The sequence below is a fragment of the Budorcas taxicolor genome, unplaced genomic scaffold, assembly GCF_023091745.1.
Source record: "Budorcas taxicolor isolate Tak-1 unplaced genomic scaffold, Takin1.1 scaffold1558, whole genome shotgun sequence".
NCBI classification, from domain to species: Eukaryota; Metazoa; Chordata; class Mammalia; order Artiodactyla; family Bovidae; genus Budorcas; species Budorcas taxicolor.
In genome coordinates, this window is record NW_026291632.1 from 3,526 (window position 1) to 28,057 (window position 24,532).

Consider the following 24,532-nt stretch of genomic DNA (forward strand, 5'->3'; position numbering starts at 1 on the left):
GGGCCAGCAGCCCCTAGGGCCATGATGCCAGGTCTGGGGCAGGTTTATGGGCACGGTGGCTCTGTGGCCTCTGGGTCCTCAGGGAAACTCTCTGGTCTTTTCTCAGGAGGCCCAACCCCCAGCCCCCGGCCAGTCCATCCTCCAGCCCTGGGGTCTTCACGGCCAGCCCCCTGCCAGGGGCAGCCCGAGGCAACGGGCTGGAAGCAAGGGTGCAGCTCTCCCCATGCCTTCGACGGGCGCAGCCCCTGCCCAGCGCCCCAGCACTCGCTCATACTCATCCACCCTCTATTCCACGTCCGACATGGCCTCCTCTTCCCTCTACAGAGAGAGAGAGAGAGACAGTCCAGGTGGGCAGAGGGCCAGCCGCTCGTCTCTGTGGGAAGCCCTGAGCCTGCCATTCCCCAGCCCTGGACCAGCTGCACCGGGCCCGCGCCCCTGTCGTGCAGAGACGCCCTTTCAGCAGGGCCAGGCTGCAGGCTCCTGAGTCTTCTGCAGCCAGGCCTCTTCCCAGGGAGCAGCTCAGCGACAGGGAGGAAGCCGCAGGGTCAGCCAACGCCTGGGGCTAAACTCAGGGCCCACGGTCACGGGGAGAGGCCGCTGCATGAGGTTCTGCCTGTGAAACACTCAGAGCCACCGTGGGGCAAACACGGAGGACGGAGCATGGCTTCAGGGCCTGTGGAGGCTGGAGGGAAACCCGAGGGACACGCGGCTCCAGAGCCGCCCAGGGCCGCTGTGTTGGTGGCTGCACAGACACACACAGGTAAACGGCCAGGGGCTCACCCTCACATAAGGTCACACACCCACAGCACACAGCAGACACACACCAACACACACAATATCAGACACACACCAGATACCAGACCCACAGAGGCTAAATGGAAGGGAGCTCACCCTCACACGTGTGCATACACACGCAGCACACAGCAGACACTGGTTACACCAGACCCCAGACACATGGGGAGTATGAGCTGAGCAGGGAATCAGGCGGATCACAGATGAGGGAATACCCACGTCCCAGCCTGTGTGGTGGTTCCCAGGGGACCCTGGGCAGGTGTGGGGTCTGTTCATCTCTCACAACTGCCGTCTCTACGAAAAGCCCAGCTCCATGGAGCTTCTCCAGGGTGTCTTCCATGCGGCTCTGGGAACAGAAGCTGGGGTCCAAGCCCCACTCCCAAGGCCTGAGGCAGCCCAGGGCCCCACATGGGGAAGTGTCTTGCTGTCCCAGTCGCTGTGAGCACACGGAGAGGCCAGAGGGGTGGCTGGGAGGTGGGCATGGCTCGGGACACGAGCTCCACGCCCTGTGTGTGTGACCGTGGGAAGGCTGTTGGCCCCTGTGCCTCAGGTTCCTCTTCTCCAAGGGGAGGAAAGCTAGGGTGAACGGAGGCTGTACCCAGTGCTGTGGCCACCAACCTGTGACTCAGGCTACAGTGACGGCACCCTGGACGGGGTGCTGATGCCCACTCACCTGTCCCCCAGACCCCGCCCTCATGGTTGAGACCCACCCAGGCACCTGTCTGCAGACATGCGGTGAGCCCCAGCTCTGGCAGGTGGCATGGTATTCGCCACAAGGCAGCCCCTTTGTGGCTCAGAGGTGCTTGAAGGAGCCCTGCCCGTAGCCCCCAGGGGAGACTGCCTCAGGCGGCAGCCTCAGGCTGGTGACTCTTCTGAGCCTGCTCCCAGTCATCCAGTCCTGCTGGGTCAGGGCAAACAGACCTACAGTGGGGCAGGCAGGGTGGGGCTGGCAATAGGGTGCTTTGGACTGAAGCTGGCTCCCCTGGGTGGGGGTACTCATCCCAAAGAGTCTCCAAATGGGGCGTGGGGAAAGAGCGGCAGGGGGACAGCCCCCAGCCCAGGGTGGGTGAGGACTGGCAGGTCAGCACTGCTCCCAAGGGAGCAGTCAGGCCAGGGGCCTGAGCGCTGGGAGAAGTCTGTCACCCTGGGGTGCAGGGAGGCCTCCAGGGAGGGGGTTGGCCAGCCTGAGGTGCGGCCCTCACACTCTCTCTGTGGCCCTGCGAGTCCCCCTACTCCTGTAAGCACAGCTCCTAAAAATAGAGCCGCTCAAGAGGCAGATCGGGGTGGGGGAGGGCTTCCAGCCCAGAAGAGGCATCTGAGATCGCGTCCAGGCACTGGTGGCAGGAAGGAGGGGGGCCAGGGGGACCTCCAGTTGGAAGAGGGGCCAGAAGGCCCACGCCAAGCTCCCATCTGTCCTTTCTAGCAAGTCGCCATCACAGCCAAAAGGCCAGGGTCACCTTTCTTGGGGAATAAAGCAGAAACACTGGCCATGCTGTCAAAGACCAAGGTTTAATACCCAGCTTTGCTGTGTGACCTTATCTGAGTCACTTAACCTCTCTGCGCCTCTGTTAACCTATCCATGAAACAGAAGAGCAGAGGCCTCACCCTCAGCCCTGTGCCCAGCAGGCAGCTGGACTCGTCCTGACAGCAGCTGTTGGCCCACCTGCAGAGCTGGACCAGGGCAATGAGATCCTCCCAGGTTCCTGCCCGAAGACCCAGGGTAAAGAGGAATTCGGGAGGTCAGGCCTCCCAGCTGCACCAGGACAAGAATGAGCCTCAAACACCCATCTCCAGGTGCCTCCCCCCCCCCCCCCCCCGCAACCCCCAGCCGTGTTCCTTCAGGAGGGAGCGGTTCTCCCTGCAGAGCTCCAGCAGGTGCTCTCCCCAGTAGGATGGGGGGCAGGGACCCTGGGGTGGGGGCACTGGACTCAGGGTTAACACCCTGACCCAGAGAGCCGCTCTCCCCCTCCAGGAAACGGGTCTCTCCACGCTGCTCAGCCGTGGAGAGCCCTGTACGTGTTGTAGCCACGCATTCTGGGAAACAGACTCATTCAGAAGGACAATGCAGATAGTGGAGTGCAGTTTATTACACCGGCGGGCCCAAGGCAGAGTCTCCTCTTAGCCAAGGACCCTGACCAGCATTTGTGAAAATCTTTTATACCCCATGTGTACATGTCTGAACCCACCACTCCAAATTCCTTGAGACTTACATAAACCAAGGAAAATACAATCCCAATAGGCCCATGATTCAGGTGCTATGTGCTCGAACAGTCAAACAGTTAGCCAATAATCAATAACCCTGAGGTTACACTCTGATAGATACAGACAAATTTATGGCCTGTCTGGAGGAAGGGGTGATTAGTGTATGTTTTCTCTTAGGCGATGAGTAACCTAGATAGATCTTCAAGGTTCCCTGGTCTAGAGGGGGTCTTGTCCTTCTGTTGTTTTCATAGGCACTAAACACAGAGTTCAGAGTTCATTGGAAAGGTGGCTGAGCATGATCAGCATGAACAGGCCTAAGATGGAGTCCATGCCCTATGAATTCCTTCATCTGGGGTGTGGCCCAGCCCTGCATCTGCCTGGAAGGGCCTCCAGGGTCCCTGGTCCCCTGGCTGCTTCTGGTGGGCAGGCTTTCTCAGCAGTTCTGACAGCTTCTGAACCCCATGGAGGAGAATGTGGCCACGAGGACTGTTCTGACTGGTGTGGGCACCCACAGCCCGGCTCTGCTCCCCGGTGAGGGGGGAGGACCTGCCCAGGATGGGGCAGGGGCTCCTCGCCTAGAGGGAGGAGGTGTCAGGAGGGGGAGTCCCCGAGGGTCGGAACATCATTTCATTTAGAGGCCTGGCCTCTCCATCCTACAGAGGAGGAAAGAGACCCAGGGAGGGACAGCTATTCACCCAAGATCTTCCACCCACCCCAGGCCTTCAGTGGGACGTCTGTGATTCACACCGGAGTCTCCAGCCTCAGGCTGAGGGTCCGTTAAACTAGGTTCAGGGAGTTATCTCTGAGACTCCGCCCTCTAAAGCTCCCGAGGGAAGGGGGCCTCTCCCAGCTCTGACACCCAGTCAGAGTGGACACTGTGACTTCGGACAGAGGGCCCAGACTACAGGGCATGCCTCTGCTCTTAGAGCCTGCCCCAGTCTTAGCCAGAACAGGAGCTGCCAATGGGTCTTGTGGTGTGTGCTCTGCCCTGTGGGGTCTGGGAGAGGGCAGGGGCTGGACAGGCTTTAAACAGGCCCGCGGCCTGGTGGTGGGAGAAATGTGTGCGGGAGTCACGCTGAAGGTGGTGGGGGCAGGGGGAGAGGGGGTGTTGGCTGCTCTTTTGGCAGGTGCCAGGGACAGGGCTAAGGGAACATGTACCGCAGGCCATATAAGCACATGTGGTCTTCCAGCTGCTCAGATAAACTATTTAAAACCAGGACAGCCACGCAGGGGACAGGAGGGAGCAGGCACATAACACAAGCCAGCTGTCTGTCCTGAAAACCCCGATAAAGCAGATGCCAGCAGTCAGGAAGGCAGGTTGGGGCATAAGCTCAGCTGTGGTGATGTGTGGACAAGGGTGCTTCCAGGCTACTGGCTCCTCTAGCGGGTGAACACCCTTAGGGGGGAGGCAGGCTCTGGCGGCCTCAGTGAGCACACCTACAGAGGGGTCTGCTTGCCCCCCAAGCCACGTGGCAAGCCCTCCCCCACTGGGCAGGGAGTAGACCCACTGCAGGGTGTCAAATTCAAGGTCAAACTTCCAGCAAAGAGCAAGGGTTCTCTTCAAAGAGGCAGCTGGTTGAGTAGAGGGGCAGGGAAGATGGTTGAAATTCAAGACACGACAGCTTAAAATTACAATCTGCTAAACCCACTAGAATACAATGTCCACGTGGCCAGCACACGGGCCTTGCATTTGCTTGCACGCCTGTGTCTGCGGCCTCCAGCACAGCACCTGGGTCATGGACGGGCTTGGGACAGGACAAAGAAGAGGAAGCAAACCTGGGATAGGCCTGCTCTCTGAATTCTCAGGGCCCCTGTCCTGCCCAACTCCTCCTGGGCCCTGAGCCCCGGCCCTGCCAAGGGCCGCCTGTGGTGACGCACACTCCTCTCCGTGGGCAACGATAGCCTCTCCCCGCATCCCCCCTCGCCTGACCCACGTCCCGCCCCCCCTCAACTTTGTTGCCTGGGGAGCCCCAGGCCCCATCCGACACGCGCTCCTCACCTGCTCTTCTGTTGACCTGGCCCCGTCTCAGCTGAGGCTGTCCTTCCACGGTCCCCGGGGGCCTCTGAGCCCAGTGGCCCTTCCCGTACCAGTAGATCCGGGGCAAGACCGGCTGAAGCCAGGAGCCAGCAGCTGGCACCGGGGGACAGTGAGCAGCCAGGCTGCCACCCGCTCTCCTGGTCTGGCTCCCGGGAGCCCAGCCAGGCTTTATGTCCTGCCCCGAAATCTGCAATTTAGGAACCGCTTTTCCTACACCTTCCCTTAACTCAAGCTACTTCAGTGGGTGCCTTGTAAGCTCAAAAGTCCTTCAAATGGGACAGAATTTGCTTCCGTGGATGCCTGGGAGAGGGCTCTGGCACCCGAGGCCCCACAGGAAAAGCCTGGCAGGTTCCAGGCATCCGTGGCCTGACTGTGTGTGGGATCCAGGGGCCATCCTAAGGCAGGATGGACTAACTCGGAGCACAGGCGGCCGTCACTGCAGCCGCCACAGCTGGCCTGCCCTGGACGCCCTGCCCTTGCCCACGAGGGGAAGTCACCTCTCCGAGCTAACAGCAGATGAGGGACAAGAACACAGAGACGGTGCCCACGGCCCTGGGGACCCACAGGAGGCCTGGCACAGGAGGCGGGCGTGGTCAGGCGGGTGCCCGGGCTGTGTGCTGTCCTCACACATCGCCCTGAGGTCGCCCTGGGCGTGCGTCCCTCCTCCCCCGCCCCGAAGGGTGAGTGCAGGGCCTTCATGTGTAGAGTGAGTGCAAGAGGGTGGGCAGTGTGGTGCTGCCCGCTGCACCCTTCCCAGGAAGCCCCAATGGGCACTGAGGGCTCCCCCAGGGGGCAACAGCACCAGCCACACAGAGCACGCAGAGCTGACGGCACCAGGCTGGCTCTGGCTGCTTGGTCTACACACAGCTCAGCGTCCCCTCTGGCCCAGGAGGGCAGGGGAGAGGAGATCTAGGTGTGGGGGCAAGTGTGCTGGGCTGTGGCCACAGAGGCTGCTGTCAGACAAATGCCTGCCCCCCTGGGGCCCCCACAGCTAGAACATCATCCCCACACTGTTTAGCCTCCGCTGAAAAGCAAAGCTTCTGGCAAGAATGATTTTTAAGGAATTATTGGTCACACCTGAGAGTGATTGAGTTTATCAGCTCTTTCCTGAGTGTGGGGAGGGGCACAGGATGGGTTAGCCAGGACAGCAGGTGGGGTGTGAAGGGGAGCAAGGCAGGGCCTGGGAGAGGTCAGCATGGCTCCTCCAGCCTGGCAGGCAGCACAAGGACGGTGGGGGCCAGCCTGGGAGAGGTGCACGGAGACACTGGTGCGACCTGACGGACCCGGAGGAGGAGGAAGAGCAGGAGTCCACGTGGACAGGGTGGCGAGGTTCTGTGCAGATGCGCAGTGCCCGCAGCTGGACAGGCTTGGGACACACCTGCCCCAGAAGGGTGGGGAGGAAGCTGGCCAGCATCCTCCCGGGTCCAGTGTGGAAAGTGGGCGGGAGAGGCAGCCAGCGCGGCTGCTGGCCTGAGACTGGCTCCTCACACCTGTGGGACCAAGGACGGTTAGGACAAGGGGGTTCATGGGGCGGGGCAGGGACACCCCCTTTTCCCCAGTCCCCCCACGCTGGGCAGGGCCCAGGCCTGCTGTGGAGGAGTGGGCACCTGCTGGCCCATAGTCTCCAGGGATAACCGCCCCAGCCCCTGGGCCCCGACTCACCTTGGCACCCAGCGGGGGCTCCGGCTTCTTCCTACACTGGGGACTCTTGCCAGCTTCCGACTCCTACTGCGTCTCCTGGTTCTGGGCATCAGGACAGAGACCGGGCTCAGGCTGCTGCAGAGTCCCCTGGCCCGTCCCTTCCTGGGGGAGGACTCCAGGCCCTCCTTCCGCCCTCTGACCCACAGGCTTCCCCACAGCCATCCCGCATGCAGAGCTTATCCACTATGCTTGGGGCTGTCCCGTCCCTGACGGGTCATTCCACTACGAGAGGCCTGCAGGGAGACGCGCAGTACCTGTGGGCCCTGCTGTGCTGACCCCTGGGCCCTGCTCATCCACAGGTTGAACTGTGACTTCTCCACCCCTGAGAGCTGCAAGTTCTCCTGAGGAGAGAGCTCCCACCTTGGGGCCGGGCTGGCATCTCCAGAGGGCCCCCCTCCCCACATCTACACGGCCAGGCCATGGGACCCTCCCCTGGAGCTGTGTGAACAGCTGGGCTGGGGGCTCAGCAACAGGCATGGCCGGGCCCTAGAGTCCGCCAGACAGACACAGGAAAGCATGGAACTGTCCTGCAGTGCCCAGGCTTCAGCTCTGCAGACCCCAGGCTCAGCGGTCTGCAGACGCCTGGCAGGACCGAGCCACTCACCTTGTGGCTGGAGGCTGGGCCCTCGGCTCTGGCCCACCAGCGAGGGGGACTTGGCCTCCGCCTCCATGCTGGGGCTGCTCACCTGGACGGAGCAGGGGGCAAGTCATGCGGGAGGACAGGCAGCCCGGAGCCCCCGCAGGCCCGGCTCACCCTAGCAGCAAGGGGCGGTGGCAGCAGGCTGGTCCTCTGCCCCCGCCTGCTGCCTCGGCTGTGGAGGTGCAGCCACAGGCTCAGGGCCAGGCCAGTGGACAGGGTTTCCAGGGATGGGGGAGCTTCTAGAAGCATCTGAGGCTTCCCTGGAGTCTGGGCCTGGGATGAGGGTGTGGTGTGGGTGCCAGGTGAGACCCCATCCCAGTCCCCTGTCCTGTGGGCAGCAGAGCAGGCAGGGAGGGGAGACAGAGCTGGGGCCGGCCTGGAGGGAGGACAGGAGAAAGGGAGGAAGCCAGAGACACCGGGAGGACAGCAGATGGGAGGACAGGAGACAGGGAGGCAGCCAGAGATGCCGGGAGGACAGGGAGGTGGGGGGCACCGTGCACCTGCAGAGTGACAGGCGGGAGGCCGCCAGCCCGGGGCAGAGGCCCCGCCAAAGACTCGGGCTCCTTCTCAGGCCCAGTGCCCCGCTGCCTCCTGGGGCTGGATGGGCACTCTGCTGAGGCTGACTGCTCCCAGTCCTGGGGCCACACTGGGGCCATGGCCCTGACTGGGGCCGGCTGCATCTCGGGGACTGGGGTCTTCTCGAAGACGGTGGCTTTCTCAGACACTGGTCTTTTCTCTGAGTCGCTGGCTTTGTCTGGAACTGCCCTCTTTCCTGAGACAGCTCTCTCCTCCAGCACAGAGATCTTCTGGAACATGAAACATTTACTGGGGCGGGGAGTCTCAGGGTCCAGGCTTGCTTTCGGCTCAAGTGTCTTCTGTGCAGCAGACGGCTTCTAGGAGCCCGCATGTGCCCTGCCCGCCAGCACCCCCTGCCAGGCCTGCCGTGGAGGAGTGGGTGCCTGCTGGCCCACGTTCTCCAGGGAGAGCTGCCCCAACCGCTGGGCCCCCACTCACCTCGGCACCCAGCGGGGCCTCTGGCTTCTTCCTCCACTGGGGCTTGCTGCCAGCTGCCAACTCCCTCTGTGTCTCCTGGTTCTGGGAATCAGGTCAGAGACCGGGCTCAGGCTGCTGCAGAGCCCCCTGGCCCGCCTCTTCTCAGGGGAGGACCCCAGGCCCGACTCCTTCCACCCTCTGACCCGCAGGCTTCCACATGGCCATCCCGCGTGCAGAGCATCTCCACTGCACTCAGGGCTGTCCCTCCCGTGATGGGTCATCCCACTATGAGAGGCCTGCAGGGAGACCGGGGCCAGAGGGGCACATCTGGTACCTGTGGGCCCTGCTGTGCTGACTCCTGGGCCCTGCTCATCCACAGGATGAGCTGTGACTTCTCCACCCCTGAGAGCTGCAAGTTCTCCTGAGGAGAGAGCTCCCACCTTGGGGCCGGGCTGGCATCTCCAGAGGGGCCCCCTCACCACATCTACACGGCCAGGCCATAGGACCCTCCCCCGGAGCTGTGTGCACCGCTGGGCTGGGGGGCTCAGCAACAGGCATGGCCGGGCCCTCGAGTCCGCCAGACAGACGCAGGAAAGCATGGAGCTGTCCCACAGTGCCCAGGCTCCAGTTCTGCAGACCCCAGGCTCAGCGGTCTGCAGAGCCCTGGTGCGCCAGGGCCACTCACCTTGCGGCTAGAGGCTGGGTCCTCTTGGCTCTGGCCCACCTGCTCCTTCTCGAAAAGGTGGCGCTTGCTGGTGACATCCACGGGAACCACTGGGAACTCAGTGTGGAATGGGTTTGCATACCTGAGAGACTCTGATCTCTGGGAGCAGAGAGCACAGGCCGTTGACGCTGGAGCCTGAGGCCCCTGGCATGCCCAGCACACCCCAGGGCCCGGCCCTCTCACCTGTATGGCCGAGAGGTATTGCTCCACCTTCAGGCCTAATTTGACCGAGCTGGCCGGGAGCCTCACGCTGCTGCTGCAGGGCAGGAAGACAGGGCGAGACAAAGCAGGTGAGGCCTTCCCGCCCACGGGACACCGGGCCTGCCCCTGTGCCCCACCTCACTCTGGCAAAGAGAACGCGGCCTCTGTACACAGACGGTGGGGGCTCCCTGTCCTCCCGAGACACGGTCCATTTGGCAGGACCCCCAGGCCAGAAACAGCTGCTGTCCCTGTGCTGTGGAGTCAGTCCCGCCTCAGACGCTGCTCCCCTCTCTCCACCTTCCACCCTCCCGAACCCCAGGCTCCCCTTTCCAGATCAACCCCATCCTGCCCTCAGGCACAGGCAGCATGAAAGGCCCATGACCTGGGTCTGATGCCCTCCTGAACCTGGTGCCCCAACCCTGCTCCCCGTGCTGCCACGCAGGCTAGCTGGCCTCCATGCGGACTCTGTTCCAAGCCCCTCCGCTTGCCGACCCTCCGTCCAGAGCTGCCTGCAGCGCTCTCCCCACCTCACATCCCCTGATGCCCTCCGCCCCCTGCCATCGCCCTGCTGTCTCATAGAGTTCTCCCCACCTCATGCTCCCTGACGCTCACCATCTTCTGCCCTCACCCCACTCTCGCAGGCTGAGCTCCCCTGACTGCAAGGGGCTCCAGCCCTCGGTTCCTGTCCTGAACCCCTGGGACCTCTGAGCCCTGTGGTTCCTGCACGTCTCACTCTGAAGCAAAGGCAGCAACTCCCTCATCCACTGTGTGCCCCACGTCCCCAAGCCTCGCCCAGGACTGCTGGTCTCAGAGACAGTCTTGGGGCAGATGGTGCAGCCTGTGTGCATGAATCCCCAGTGCTTGACTCAAACGACCCCAGCACACCCACTCGCCGCCACCCCGCCCCCGGCAACCCATGGCCCAGGACGTCCCCTCCCACCCGCATTCTCCAGGCAGCTGGACCCTCCCCTTGCTGCACCTCATGCCTCAGCCCCACATCAGATGAACCCCAGGCCCTGACCTGCGGGTTAAGGCCGCCTCTGAGCTATCTCTCCGGGGGCTCATCTGGAAAGAGAAGAAAGGTGCCAGTGAGCGGGGTCCGTGGCAGCCACAGCCTCCACAAGGGAGGACTTGCCTCTCAGAACACAGCCCACCCTGGGTTCTCGCCCGCACTCTCCTCTACACAGACGCCAGCCACACCCCCATGAAAGGCCTGCCTTGGGCCTGGGGCATGGCCCCTCCCATCAAGCCAGGTCAACAGCCCCTCCTTGATGCCCCCAGATCGTCTCAGGGTGCCTCCTGCCTGCCTCCCCACTGCCCCGAGCCCTGCAGGGAGGGGCCCACAGCAGCCAGGCTCACCCTGAAGGAGATGGCGTGGGGGCTGGAGCGCTGCAGGCTGCTGCTGAAGGTGGGCAAGGCCACTGTGGGCGAGGGGGACTTGGCCTCCGCCTCCGTGCTGGGGCTGCTCACCTGGACGGAGCAGGGAGCAAGTCATGCGGGAGGACAGGCAGCCCGGAGCCCCCGCAGGCCCGGCTCACCCTAGCAGCAAGGGGCGGTGGCAGCAGGCTGGTCCTCTGCCCCCGCCTGCTGCCTCGGCTGTGGAGGTGCAGCCACAGGCTCAGGGCCAGGCCAGTGGACAGGGTTTCCAGGGATGGGGGAGCTTCTAGAAGCATCTGAGGCTTCCCTGGAGTCTGGGCCTGGGATGAGGGTGTGGTGTGGGTGCCAGGTGAGACCCCATCCCAGTCCCCTGTCCTGTGGGCAGCAGAGCAGGCAGGGAGGGGAGACAGAGCTGGGGCCGGCCTGGAGGGAGGACAGGAGAAAGGGAGGAAGCCAGAGACACCGGGAGGACAGCAGATGGGAGGACAGGAGACAGGGAGGCAGCCAGAGATGCCGGGAGGACAGGGAGGTGGGGGGCACCGTGCACCTGCAGAGTGACAGGCGGGAGGCCGCCAGCCCGGGGCAGAGGCCCCGCCAAAGACTCGGGCTCCTTCTCAGGCCCAGTGCCCCGCTGCCTCCTGGGGCTGGATGGGCACTCTGCTGAGGCTGACTGCTCCCAGTCCTGGGGCCACACTGGGGCCATGGCCCTGACTGGGGCCGGCTGCATCTCGGGGACTGGGGTCTTCTCGAAGACGGTGGCTTTCTCAGACACTGGTCTTTTCTCTGAGTCGCTGGCTTTGTCTGGAACTGCCCTCTTTCCTGAGACAGCTCTCTCCTCCAGCACAGAGATCTTCTGGAACATGAAACATTTACTGGGGCGGGGGAGTCTCAGGGTCCAGGCTTGCTTTCGGCTCAAGTGTCTTCTGTGCAGCAGACGGCTTCTAGGAGCCCGCATGTGCCCTGCCCGCCAGCACCCCCTGCCAGGCCTGCCGTGGAGGAGTGGGTGCCTGCTGGCCCACGTTCTCCAGGGAGAGCTGCCCCAACCGCTGGGCCCCCACTCACCTCGGCACCCAGCGGGGCCTCTGGCTTCTTCCTCCACTGGGGCTTGCTGCCAGCTGCCAACTCCCTCTGTGTCTCCTGGTTCTGGGAATCAGGTCAGAGACCGGGCTCAGGCTGCTGCAGAGCCCCCTGGCCCGCCTCTTCTCAGGGGAGGACCCCAGGCCCGACTCCTTCCACCCTCTGACCCGCAGGCTTCCACATGGCCATCCCGCGTGCAGAGCATCTCCACTGCACTCAGGGCTGTCCCTCCCGTGATGGGTCATCCCACTATGAGAGGCCTGCAGGGAGACCGGGGCCAGAGGGGCACATCTGGTACCTGTGGGCCCTGCTGTGCTGACTCCTGGGCCCTGCTCATCCACAGGATGAGCTGTGACTTCTCCACCCCTGAGAGCTGCAAGTTCTCCTGAGGAGAGAGCTCCCACCTTGGGGCCGGGCTGGCATCTCCAGAGGGGCCCCCTCACCACATCTACACGGCCAGGCCATAGGACCCTCCCCCGGAGCTGTGTGCACCGCTGGGCTGGGGGGCTCAGCAACAGGCATGGCCGGGCCCTCGAGTCCGCCAGACAGACGCAGGAAAGCATGGAGCTGTCCCACAGTGCCCAGGCTCCAGTTCTGCAGACCCCAGGCTCAGCGGTCTGCAGAGCCCTGGTGCGCCAGGGCCACTCACCTTGCGGCTAGAGGCTGGGTCCTCTTGGCTCTGGCCCACCTGCTCCTTCTCGAAAAGGTGGCGCTTGCTGGTGACATCCACGGGAACCACTGGGAACTCAGTGTGGAATGGGTTTGCATACCTGATAGACTCTGATCTCTGGGAGCAGAGAGCACAGGCCGTTGACGCTGGAGCCTGAGGCCCCTGGCATGCCCAGCACACCCCAGGGCCCGGCCCTCTCACCTGTATGGCCGAGAGGTATTGCTCCACCTTCAGGCCTAATTTGACCGAGCTGGCCGGGAGCCTCACGCTGCTGCTGCAGGGCAGGAAGACAGGGCGAGACAAAGCAGGTGAGGCCTTCCCGCCCACGGGACACCGGGCCTGCCCCTGTGCCCCACCTCACTCTGGCAAAGAGAACGCGGCCTCTGTACACAGACGGTGGGGGCTCCCTGTCCTCCCGAGACACGGTCCATTTGGCAGGACCCCCAGGCCAGAAACAGCTGCTGTCCCTGTGCTGTGGAGTCAGTCCCGCCTCAGACGCTGCTCCCCTCTCTCCACCTTCCACCCTCCCGAACCCCAGGCTCCCCTTTCCAGATCAACCCCATCCTGCCCTCAGGCACAGGCAGCATGAAAGGCCCATGACCTGGGTCTGATGCCCTCCTGAACCTGGTGCCCCAACCCTGCTCCCCGTGCTGCCACGCAGGCTAGCTGGCCTCCATGCGGACTCTGTTCCAAGCCCCTCCGCTTGCCGACCCTCCGTCCAGAGCTGCCTGCAGCGCTCTCCCCACCTCACATCCCCTGATGCCCTCCGCCCCCTGCCATCGCCCTGCTGTCTCATAGAGTTCTCCCCACCTCATGCTCCCTGACGCTCACCATCTTCTGCCCTCACCCCACTCTCGCAGGCTGAGCTCCCCTGACTGCAAGGGGCTCCAGCCCTCGGTTCCTGTCCTGAACCCCTGGGACCTCTGAGCCCTGTGGTTCCTGCACGTCTCACTCTGAAGCAAAGGCAGCAACTCCCTCATCCACTGTGTGCCCCACGTCCCCAAGCCTCGCCCAGGACTGCTGGTCTCAGAGACAGTCTTGGGGCAGATGGTGCAGCCTGCGTGCATGAATCCCCAGTGCTTGACTCAAACGACCCCAGCACACCCACTCGCCGCCACCCCGCCCCCGGCAACCCATGGCCCAGGACGTCCCCTCCCACCCGCATTCTCCAGGCAGCTGGACCCTCCCCTTGCTGCACCTCATGCCTCAGCCCCACATCAGATGAACCCCAGGCCCTGACCTGCGGGTTAAGGCCGCCTCTGAGCTATCTCTCCGGGGGCTCATCTGGAAAGAGAAGAAAGGTGCCAGTGAGCGGGGTCCGTGGCAGCCACAGCCTCCACAAGGGAGGACTTGCCTCTCAGAACACAGCCCACCCTGGGTTCTCGCCCGCACTCTCCTCTACACAGACGCCAGCCACACCCCCATGAAAGGCCTGCCTTGGGCCTGGGGCATGGCCCCTCCCATCAAGCCAGGTCAACAGCCCCTCCTTGATGCCCCCAGATCGTCTCAGGGTGCCTCCTGCCTGCCTCCCCACTGCCCCGAGCCCTGCAGGGAGGGGCCCACAGCAGCCAGGCTCACCCTGAAGGAGATGGCGTGGGGGCTGGAGCGCTGCAGGCTGCTGCTGAAGGTGGGCAAGGCCACTGTGGGCGAGGGGGACTTGGCCTCCGCCTCCGTGCTGGGGCTGCTCACCTGGACGGAGCAGGGAGCAAGTCATGCGGGAGGACAGGCAGCCCGGAGCCCCCGCAGGCCCGGCTCACCCTAGCAGCAAGGGGCGGTGGCAGCAGGCTGGTCCTCTGCCCCCGCCTGCTGCCTCGGCTGTGGAGGTGCAGCCACAGGCTCAGGGCCAGGCCAGTGGACAGGGTTTCCAGGGATGGGGGAGCTTCTAGAAGCATCTGAGGCTTCCCTGGAGTCTGGGCCTGGGATGAGGGTGTGGTGTGGGTGCCAGGTGAGACCCCATCCCAGTCCCCTGTCCTGTGGGCAGCAGAGCAGGCAGGGAGGGGAGACAGAGCTGGGGCCGGCCTGGAGGGAGGACAGGAGAAAGGGAGGAAGCCAGAGACACCGGGAGGACAGCAGATGGGAGGACAGGAGACAGGGAGGCAGCCAGAGATGCCGGGAGGACAGGGAGGTGGGGGGCACCGTGCACCTGCAGAGTGACAGGCGGGAGGCCGCCAGCCCGGGGCAGAGGCCCCGCCAAAGACTCGGGCTCCTTCTCAGGCCCAGTGCCCCGCTGCCTCCTGGGGCTGGATGGGCACTCTGCTGAGGCTGACTGCTCCCAGTCCTGGGGCCACACTGGGGCCATGGCCCTGACTGGGGCCGGCTGCATCTCGGGGACTGGGGTCTTCTCGAAGACGGTGGCTTTCTCAGACACTGGTCTTTTCTCTGAGTCGCTGGCTTTGTCTGGAACTGCCCTCTTTCCTGAGACAGCTCTCTCCTCCAGCACAGAGATCTTCTGGAACATGAAACATTTACTGGGGCGGGGGAGTCTCAGGGTCCAGGCTTGCTTTCGGCTCAAGTGTCTTCTGTGCAGCAGACGGCTTCTAGGAGCCCGCATGTGCCCTGCCCGCCAGCACCCCCTGCCAGGCCTGCCGTGGAGGAGTGGGTGCCTGCTGGCCCACGTTCTCCAGGGAGAGCTGCCCCAACCGCTGGGCCCCCACTCACCTCGGCACCCAGCGGGGCCTCTGGCTTCTTCCTCCACTGGGGCTTGCTGCCAGCTGCCAACTCCCTCTGTGTCTCCTGGTTCTGGGAATCAGGTCAGAGACCGGGCTCAGGCTGCTGCAGAGCCCCCTGGCCCGCCTCTTCTCAGGGGAGGACCCCAGGCCCGACTCCTTCCACCCTCTGACCCGCAGGCTTCCACATGGCCATCCCGCGTGCAGAGCATCTCCACTGCACTCAGGGCTGTCCCTCCCGTGATGGGTCATCCCACTATGAGAGGCCTGCAGGGAGACCGGGGCCAGAGGGGCACATCTGGTACCTGTGGGCCCTGCTGTGCTGACTCCTGGGCCCTGCTCATCCACAGGATGAGCTGTGACTTCTCCACCCCTGAGAGCTGCAAGTTCTCCTGAGGAGAGAGCTCCCACCTTGGGGCCGGGCTGGCATCTCCAGAGGGGCCCCCTCACCACATCTACACGGCCAGGCCATAGGACCCTCCCCCGGAGCTGTGTGCACCGCTGGGCTGGGGGGCTCAGCAACAGGCATGGCCGGGCCCTCGAGTCCGCCAGACAGACGCAGGAAAGCATGGAGCTGTCCCACAGTGCCCAGGCTCCAGTTCTGCAGACCCCAGGCTCAGCGGTCTGCAGAGCCCTGGTGCGCCAGGGCCGCTCACCTTGCGGCTAGAGGCTGGGTCCTCTTGGCTCTGGCCCACCTGCTCCTTCTCGAAAAGGTGGCGCTTGCTGGTGACATCCACGGGAACCACTGGGAACTCAGTGTGGAATGGGTTTGCATACCTGATAGACTCTGATCTCTGGGAGCAGAGAGCACAGGCCGTTGACGCTGGAGCCTGAGGCCCCTGGCATGCCCAGCACACCCCAGGGCCCGGCCCTCTCACCTGTATGGCCGAGAGGTATTGCTCCACCTTCAGGCCTAATTTGACCGAGCTGGCCGGGAGCCTCACGCTGCTGCTGCAGGGCAGGAAGACAGGGCGAGACAAAGCAGGTGAGGCCTTCCCGCCCACGGGACACCGGGCCTGCCCCTGTGCCCCACCTCACTCTGGCAAAGAGAACGCGGCCTCTGTACACAGACGGTGGGGGCTCCCTGTCCTCCCGAGACACGGTCCATTTGGCAGGACCCCCAGGCCAGAAACAGCTGCTGTCCCTGTGCTGTGGAGTCAGTCCCGCCTCAGACGCTGCTCCCCTCTCTCCACCTTCCACCCTCCCGAACCCCAGGAACCCCATCCTGCCTTCAGGCACAGGCGGCATGAAAGGCTCATGACCTGGGTCTGATGCCCTCCTGAACCTGCTGCTCCCCATGCTGCTGCACTGGCTGGCTGGCCTCCATGTGGACTCTGCTCCAAGCCCCTCTGCTTGCCAACCCTCCGTCCAGTGCTGCCTGCATAGCTCTCCCCACCTCACGCCTGTAGGGTGCAACCACTCCATTTTCAACAAATACCTCTTCTCTGTCAGGCCCTGCCGTTTACAGATGAGGAGCAAAGACAGGCAGGGCGCTGGCCCGAGTCACACGGCAATGGGCACAGGAGCCGGGAGTGGTGCCCAGGCCTCCGTGCCCCCATGGCCACGTGGGTGCAGTGCAGGCCAAATGCCCTGCGCCCCCTCTCCAGGAGCCGGGGAGCCGCACGGGAGGCTGCCCCAAACCTGGGCTGCTGCAGAAGGGCCCCTCCTGTGCCTCCACCTGCCCGCCCCAGCTCAGGTGAGTTCACTCGCTGGCTGAGCCTCCTGCCAGGTCTGCGAACTGAGCTTGTTCAGAAGTGAGAGGAGATGCGTCCCCCGAGTGGGCCCTGTCCCCGCGGTGAGGCGTGTTGGGGAGCTCAGTCTCGGGGCTAGTGATCAGACCAGCAGCACCTCCTTCCCATCAGAATCCACGGGGGTCCACTAGCAGAAGGGGGCCGGGCTGAAGGGGCATGGTTGGCCCAGGGCCCAAAAACCCCCAGGTCGTGCCCCTGGTGCACGAGCTGTGCACCCACCTGAGAGGCGGGTTAGCACTCTCAGGAGCGTGGAAGGATGAGCTAAGCTTATAAAATGCCCAGCAAGAGCGGCCCAGCTCACCCACACTGGTCCTGACTGCTGTCCTGACCAGCCTGGGGCCCACAGAAGGTCAGCCCACTCCCCAGGCAGGGGCAGCTGGTCCATCCTCACTGGGGTCCTGCCTCCCACCCGCACCTCTCAGGGGCCGGCAGGTCCTCATCGTCCGTGGTGAATCTCAGGTTCCAGAGTCGCCGCCGGCGTTCTCGCTCCTGTTCCTCCTTGTCCTCCAGGGCCCACTGCTGGGTCCGGCTGGCGGGAATGGAGGGTCAGCATAGCCTCAGGGTGACGTCCAGAGCGTCCCCGCTGCTGACATCATGGGTGAGGGGAGCGGCGTTCCGGACTTCACCCTGCACCCCCACTGGAATGGGGGTCCACCCTGCCTGGGCGCCCAGGGAAGTGGCAGGGTGGTCACTGCTCAGCCCGAAGGAGGCAGGTGAACCTGGCCGAGCCCGGCTTTGATCTGAGGCTCTCAGATGAACAGTGACTGAGAAACATCCCAGCTCCCCGGCTCCCCTGGGATGTCCCAGCCCCGCAGACAGAGATCCCAGATGAACCAGCCATCCCCAAAGGGGAACCCAGCATTGCTTCCCTCACTGTCTAGGTGCTCCAGCCTCCTTCACCTCCGAAAACCAGCCTTCCCGTGGGCGGGAGTGAGGGGCAGAGCCTGCCTCTGGCCCCTGGTCACTTAGTCACTCACAGTCATTCATAGTCATTCTCAGAGCCATAGTCACTCTCATACCGGTCCCCCTCATAGCCAGCCCCCAGACCCCGCCTTCCACCATCCTGCCTCCAGCCCCATGTCCCTACAGCACCCTGCCCCAGCCTCCCACCAGTCATCCTCACCCACCTGCCCACGCACCTACCTCCCCCCAGCACCCCACTCCCATTCTAGCCAAAGAGCAAAGAATTTCTGAGGAACCAAGCTGGGCTAGCCTCCCACTGGGAACTACAGGGTCACAGATCCACCAGCCAAATACTGAGAAAGGGAAGTGAGCCCCGCTCTGCACCGGGAGGGAAAGGGCTGGACTGCAGATGGGGGACAGGATGGCCTGGAGGCCAGAGGCTGGGCCTACTGGGAGGGAGGCCAGGGGCGGGGCCCGCGGGGAGGGAGGCCGAGCTTCCCCAGGGGCCACAGGGGAAGCTCCAGGCCATGTGGGCCGGGGCTCCTGTCCAGCAGTCTGGGCCCCGATCAGAAGGGTCCGGGGAAGGCCACCCTCTCGCCTCCCAGCATCACTGCAGGGTAGTAAGGCTCCCGCCTGGTTAGCGCCCAAAACTGTTCCCCAGCCTCTCCGCTGCCGTATTCCTACCGTGGCCTCGCCTGCCTCTACAGAGCCTCACATGCAACCACGGAAGAAGTATCATAGGAGGAGCAGACACGTGACCTGGAGGAAACCCACAAGTTTTACCAAGTGAATGACATATAAAACCTATCTAAGAAGCTTCCTAAAGGAAAGAGCCCCCGGACCCTGGGGAGACTTCTGCAGGGCCAGGTCAGACAGCCTGCTTAATCCTCCCACCTAAGGGGGGGTCACTTCCCTGCACCTCCCCAGTCCTCCTCCCTAAAAGGGGCAGGAGCCACACCACCACCCTGACCTCTTCGTTCAGGCCCAGCGTCATGTTCGCTGACCTGGTGTTTAGTAAACTCACGTTTTTTGAGCAGGGCTCCCCGGCTCGTGAACAAAAGGACAGGAGGGACAAAAGACAAGGGGCGGCAGCGCTGGAGGGGACAGAGCTGTGAGGAGCGGGGGTGCTGGTGGAGCCGGCATGTGCGGCATTGGGGGCGGGGGATGCTGAACTCAGCAGAAGGGGAGCCAGAGCAGGTGCTTCGGGACCAAGGGAGACGCGGGTTCACTCCATGTGTGGGGAGCCACTAGGAGACTTAAGTGATGGATTTGGGACACAATTTGAAGGCAGAGTCTACTGGGTTTGCTGGGGGGCTGGATGGGGATGGGGGGCCAGCGAGGCAATGAGAAAAATGAAGGAAAGTGGGCTTGAGCAGCTCCTGGTGGTGCTTTTAGAAGGCTGGGGGCCATCAGGGAGGGAAGGTTTCAGTGAGATGTCTCAGCAGTGGTGGTGGGGGTGGGGCAGGAGGACGTGAAGGGTGAGGAGACACTCACTCGATGGAGGAGAGAGGAGCCAGCCTGGTGGACCACAGGAAGGGGATGTGCTGAGACAGCAGGAAGGGGCCCACCGGGCAGTGCTGGGCAAAGAGGCTCCCAGACCCTTAGAAAAAGCTCGATTGGACAAGAGACAACCAGGGGGCTCCAGAAGGAGGAGCTTGTAACGCCCAGCCTCTGAGAAGGGTTAACAAGCAGCAGTGTCAGAGATTTGCAAACAAAGTGTGGAGAGCTTGTCCCATGGGGAGAGAAAAGGCCATGGGACAGGGTGCATCCACCACAGTGCCCAGAACATGCATGCCACCAAACGTGGCGCCAGGTACAGAGGGCAGGGCTCTCCTTCTTGTGAGGTCACCAGATCTCTCCCTGACATGTGGGAGCACAAAGGGGCAGCAAACCCTAGGCCCTACAATGGTACCTGCCCACGCCTGGCTGTCAGCCTCGCTGGCGGTGCAGACCTCAGCACCCCTGCCTGTCAGGGCTCGACTCCCCCTGAGTGGGTGGGAAGGGCTCCAGCCCAGGCACCACGGCCTTGATCATGGGATGGAAACTGGACCACTCCAGGCCACTGCCATCACTCACTTTACAGGAATCCATGGCCCCTCAACCAGGCCCTGATGCTCTTGTCCAGGTGAGAAAGGCCCCCTGCACGTGGCTTCCCCTGGGTCCACAAGGTCAGCCCTCCCCCTGTGGACCCTCCCTCGAGTCCACAGTTTGGGGTCAGCCATGTGCTGCAGAGATGAGAGTCCACCCCCAACAGGGTGACTGGCCCACAGAGCTGGGACTCCCCTGCACACCTGTGGCCAGGTAGGGATGGAACGCCCAGGATTCCTTGGGCCTGAGCAAGCCTGTTCCCACACAGGCCACTCAGCACTCAGGGAAAACTGCTGGTTTGTAGGTGGAACCTGGGTCAGACAACGTGTGATCTGTCGGAGTCTAGTCTTGGGGAAGTGACTCATACCAGACAGCTTCTTGCCCAGAGGGTGTCAGCCCAGGCATCCTGGAGTGACCCCCAGCTGTACACCAAGACCCCACTGCTCACCTGGGTGATGTGCTCACCCCCAGCCCAACAGAAACGCTATCTCCAAACAAAGAACTACCCCTCTTAAGAGAAGGAAAGGGAGAGAAGGACAGGAGGGGTGGAGATCAGACTCCCAGGGGGGCGGGTGAAGCCCCAGGAATGAATATAAGGTACCCAAAGGCCCAGGGCAGTGCCAAAGAATGTTCAAACGTCTGGACAATTGTATTCATTCCACATGCTGCTAAGGTTATGCTCAAAATCCTTCAAGTTAGTCTTCAACAGGATGTGAATTGTGAGCTTCCAGATTGCAAAACTGGGTTTAGAAAAGTCAGAGGAACCAGAGATCAAATTGTCAACATCTGCTGCATCATAGAGAAAGAAAGGGAATTCCAGAAAAACATCTACTTCTGCTTCATTGACAATGCTAAAGCCTTTGACTGTATGGATCACAACAAACTGTGGAAAATTCTTTAAGAGATGGGAATACCAGGCCACGTTACCTGCCTCCTGAGAAATCTGGATGCAGGTTAGGAAGCAACAGTTAGAGCTGGACATTGAACAATGGACTGGTTCAAAATTGGGAAAGGAGTACAACAAGGCTGTATATTATCACCCTTATAACTTATATGCAGACTCTAATAACTTATATGTCTATAACTTATATGCAGACTACATCATGCGAAATGCAGCTGGATGAATCCCAAGCTGGAATCAAGATTGCCAGGAGAAATATCAACAACCTCCAATATGCAGATGATACCATCCTTACGGCAGAAAGTGAAGAGGAACTAAAGAGCCTCTTGATGAGGATGAAAGAGGAGAGTGAAAAACTGGCTTAAAACTCACCATTCAAAAAACGAAACTCATGGCATACAGTCCCATCACTTCATGGCAAATAGATGAAGAAAAGTTGGAAGGAGCGACAGATTTTGTTTTCTTGGGCTCCAAAATCACTGTGGACGGTGACTGCAGCCAGGAAATTAAAAGATGCTTGCTCATTAGAAAGAAAGCTATAACAAACCTAGATAGTGCACTGAAAAACAAAGACACTACTTTGCCAACGAAGGTCCGTATAGTCAAAGTTATGATTTTTCCAGTAGTCATGTATGGATGTGAGAGCTGGACCATAAGGAAGGCTGGGCACCAAAAATTGATGCCTTTGAAATATGGTGCTGGAGAAGACTCTTGAGAATCTCTTGGACAGCAAGGAAATCAAACCAGTCTATCCTGAAGGGAATCAACCCTGATTATTGGAAGGACCAGTGTTGAAGCTGAAGCTCCAATACTGTGTCCACCTGTTGGGAAGAGCCAACTTATTGAAAAATATTCTGATGCTTGGAAAGATTGAAGGCAGGAGGAGAAGGAACGACAGAGGATGAGATGGTTGGATGGCATCACCGACTCAACGGACATGAGTTTGAGTAAGCTCTGGAGTTGGTGATGGGCAGGGAAGCCTGGCCTGCTGTGGTCCATGGGGTTGCGAAGACATGACCGAGGGACTGAACAACAGCAAAGGGCCCAGAGCAGTGCTCAGCACTCAGAAGCACACGCGTTTGGTGAATACAGTGACCAGTAAACCAATAAACAGAGCAGGTAGGGCTCTGACATGTGCCTAGACAGCACCGGGTGCTCACAAGCGCCACTGACAAGAGGCCCCCACAACCTTGAGGAATGCAGGGGGGGGGGGTCACCTCCATTCTGCAGATGAGGCTTCCAAGGCTCACAGGATCAACAAGGTACCCACGGCAGGATGGCCAGTAAAAGAAGGAGCCGAGGTTCCCGGCGAGGGCAGCCTGTTAACCACAGGCCCAGTGCCAGGAAGGATGCCCAGGGAGGCTCCACCTTCTCAGGAGCCCAGGAGCTGAGCAGTCAGAGGGAGTGGGGTGCCTGGGATTCCCCAGGTCAGCTTGAGCTCTGGTGCAGACTAGGGAAGCAGGTTTGGGGAGACCCAGCGGCCAACGGCTTGTCCTTTAGAGCGCCAGGGTCAGTGCACGCCAGCACCCGGGGGTTTCGAGCCATGGCCACCAACTGAAGCCCCAGCAGCCACCCCCGCTGCCCTCACCACCTAGCTGGCACTTGGACACACAGCCCTCTCCGCTCCAGGCAGGCCTGCCAGCACCCATGCTCCATCCTTAGACAAAGGGATCTTCTCTTCCCTTCTGTGGTTTGGGAAACTCCCTGCCCACTGTGCAGGGGAGAGTCAGTTTGGCTCCCTCCCCAGGCCCTTCTTCCTGAGTCTGCCGTGCCCATGGTCAGCAGCTGAGGGCAGGGGTGTCCCTGCGGGCCGGTTGACCAGCAGAACCTTTCTTTCCTAAGGGAATTGGCACACAGAAATCTGCTGTGTGATAGGTCAAGGCTCAGCTGCCTGGGAAGGGTTAACAGGGGAGGGCACAGAGGCTGCCCCAGGGCATTCCGTGGAGGCCCAGGTTCAAAGGGCAGGTCATGCAGCCCTTGGGAGGGGAAGAGCGGGTGCAGGCCTGACACTAGGCCCTCTGACCCGGGGCCAGTGTGCTGCCCGAGGGGAGCCGGCCTCCTCATGCAAGGGGCCACTGTTGATGGTCAGTGAGGTCCGCTCCAGCCCTGACGGTCTAGGGAGAGGTGCCAGGGAGAACCAGGCGTCTTGGGAGGTGGCAGGGCTGCAGGAGGCCAGGTGGGGAAATGATTAACCCCTCGCTCTGTCCTGGGCACCCGACCCACCATCCAGGGCTGGGCATCTGCATTTTGATCTGGCGCCAAGGATGGGGGGCCCACTGGCCCTCCACTGCCCACCTGGGCCCTGCCTGGAGCCACACTCCTCACCCCCTCCTCAACACCCCCCACCATCTCCTAGGAATCTCGTTTGACAGTGACTCACAGCCCTTCCCTCTGCCAGCTGGGGCTTGTTCCCGGGAGCGGGGCAGAGGGTCCTGGCTCCAGCTGCCTCCTGGGCGAGCATTGGCAACAGCTGCGGCAGCCCAGGGCCCTGGGGAGGCAGGGCAGCTTCCCCAGGGCACTAGAGCCCACCCGTGCAGCCACTGGAGCCCAGGGCCTCTGAGCAGAGGGCCAGCAAAGACCAGCCCTGCACCGTCATGCTCAATGTAGGTCTGAGAGGACGCGAACGCCCAAGGCCCAAATGGCGACGTCAGAACCTCCCACCCACCCAGACTTCTCCGCACTACGCAAGACCCACACACACCCGAACACAGACAGGCCCCGCTTGGAAACACAGACACTCACGCATCAGACCCACACACCGAGTCCAAGACCTTGACTACCAGCCCCACCCTCTGCACAGACCCTCCCTGGGTGTGACTGGGCTCTGAGATGCTGGGCCTGCGTCCAGAGCACCAAGCATCTCCTTTCTTGGGGGGTATCCTCCCCTCTCCAGACCCCACAGGCCTCTGCTGTAGAGAAGTGAGGACAGAGAGTCCAGGGGGACCTCAGCCCTGGTGGGGGAGGTGCTGCCATGGGGGGGGGGGTGTCCCTAGAGGGTGGGGGAGAGGGGAGGGTCAAGGTCCAGATGGGAGGGTCTGCCCACACCTGCAGAGTCAGCCTGGCCTCACCACCCAAACGCCCGCCTGGGGCCAATTTCTACCAGCGAGAGCCCTCGGGTCAAGGAGTAGGGGCCTACGCAGCTCCTGCCCATCCACTACATGGGCCTCAGTCTTCTGGGGGTGGTGTCAGGGGGTCAGGAGATGCTCTTGGGGGTACGCCAGGCAGAGTTCAGGAGTCACCAATCACATGAAGGTGCTGCCTCCTGGACACCCACCCCCAGGCTTCTCTGACCCTGACTAGATGTTCAGAAGACGAAGATGAGACACCCAGTCCCTGGACCCTTTGAAGGCCCCACTCGTGAGTGAAGACCGAAGCACAGAGAGGGAGAGCGCCAAGCATGAAGTTCCCCAGCGCTGACAGCACCCCGAAACGCTGCGCCCAGAACCTGAGCCCCATCCCTGGGAGGGTACCTGCCTGCTCGGCCTACTCACTGACCCTGCTAGGCAGTGTGGCCGCCTCTTCCTGGGAGGGGCCTCTCAGACTTTTCAGAGAAAGACAAGCAGTCAGGGGCAGCTCAGAAGCTGAAAATTGACCGTTTACCTCCTGAACGCCTCCCCAGCGCCCAGAGAGGCCTCTCCGGGCTAGACAGCCCTCCGCAGGCAGCCTGCTCGGGCCAGCGTCCACAAGGAGTAAGGAGAGCCGGAACCCCGGGGGCTGCACGGTGTGAAACCGAGCCTGTGGCCCCAGGAGCAGTCAGGACCCCGGCTCACCTGGACAGAGGGGCCCAGCTCTTCCTTCTATCTGACAT

General features: G+C 62.3%; 1 protein-coding gene across 1 annotated transcript; it reads right to left on the reverse strand.

The window, feature by feature from the left end:
* Nucleotides 1-285: 285 nt before the first annotated feature.
* Nucleotides 286-24,532, reverse strand: LOC128071125 (uncharacterized). The gene is given in 26 exon segments (XM_052664093.1): nucleotides 286-318; nucleotides 2,398-2,495; nucleotides 4,994-5,125; nucleotides 7,338-7,419; nucleotides 7,874-8,179; nucleotides 8,388-8,468; nucleotides 8,701-8,787; nucleotides 9,052-9,189; nucleotides 9,274-9,346; nucleotides 10,313-10,356; nucleotides 10,651-10,761; nucleotides 11,216-11,551; nucleotides 11,553-11,645; nucleotides 11,731-11,811; nucleotides 12,044-12,130; nucleotides 12,395-12,532; nucleotides 12,617-12,689; nucleotides 13,656-13,699; nucleotides 13,994-14,104; nucleotides 14,559-14,894; nucleotides 14,896-14,988; nucleotides 15,074-15,154; nucleotides 15,738-15,875; nucleotides 15,960-16,032; nucleotides 17,248-17,361; nucleotides 24,495-24,532. Coding segments are annotated over 26 exon segments (3,021 nt in total).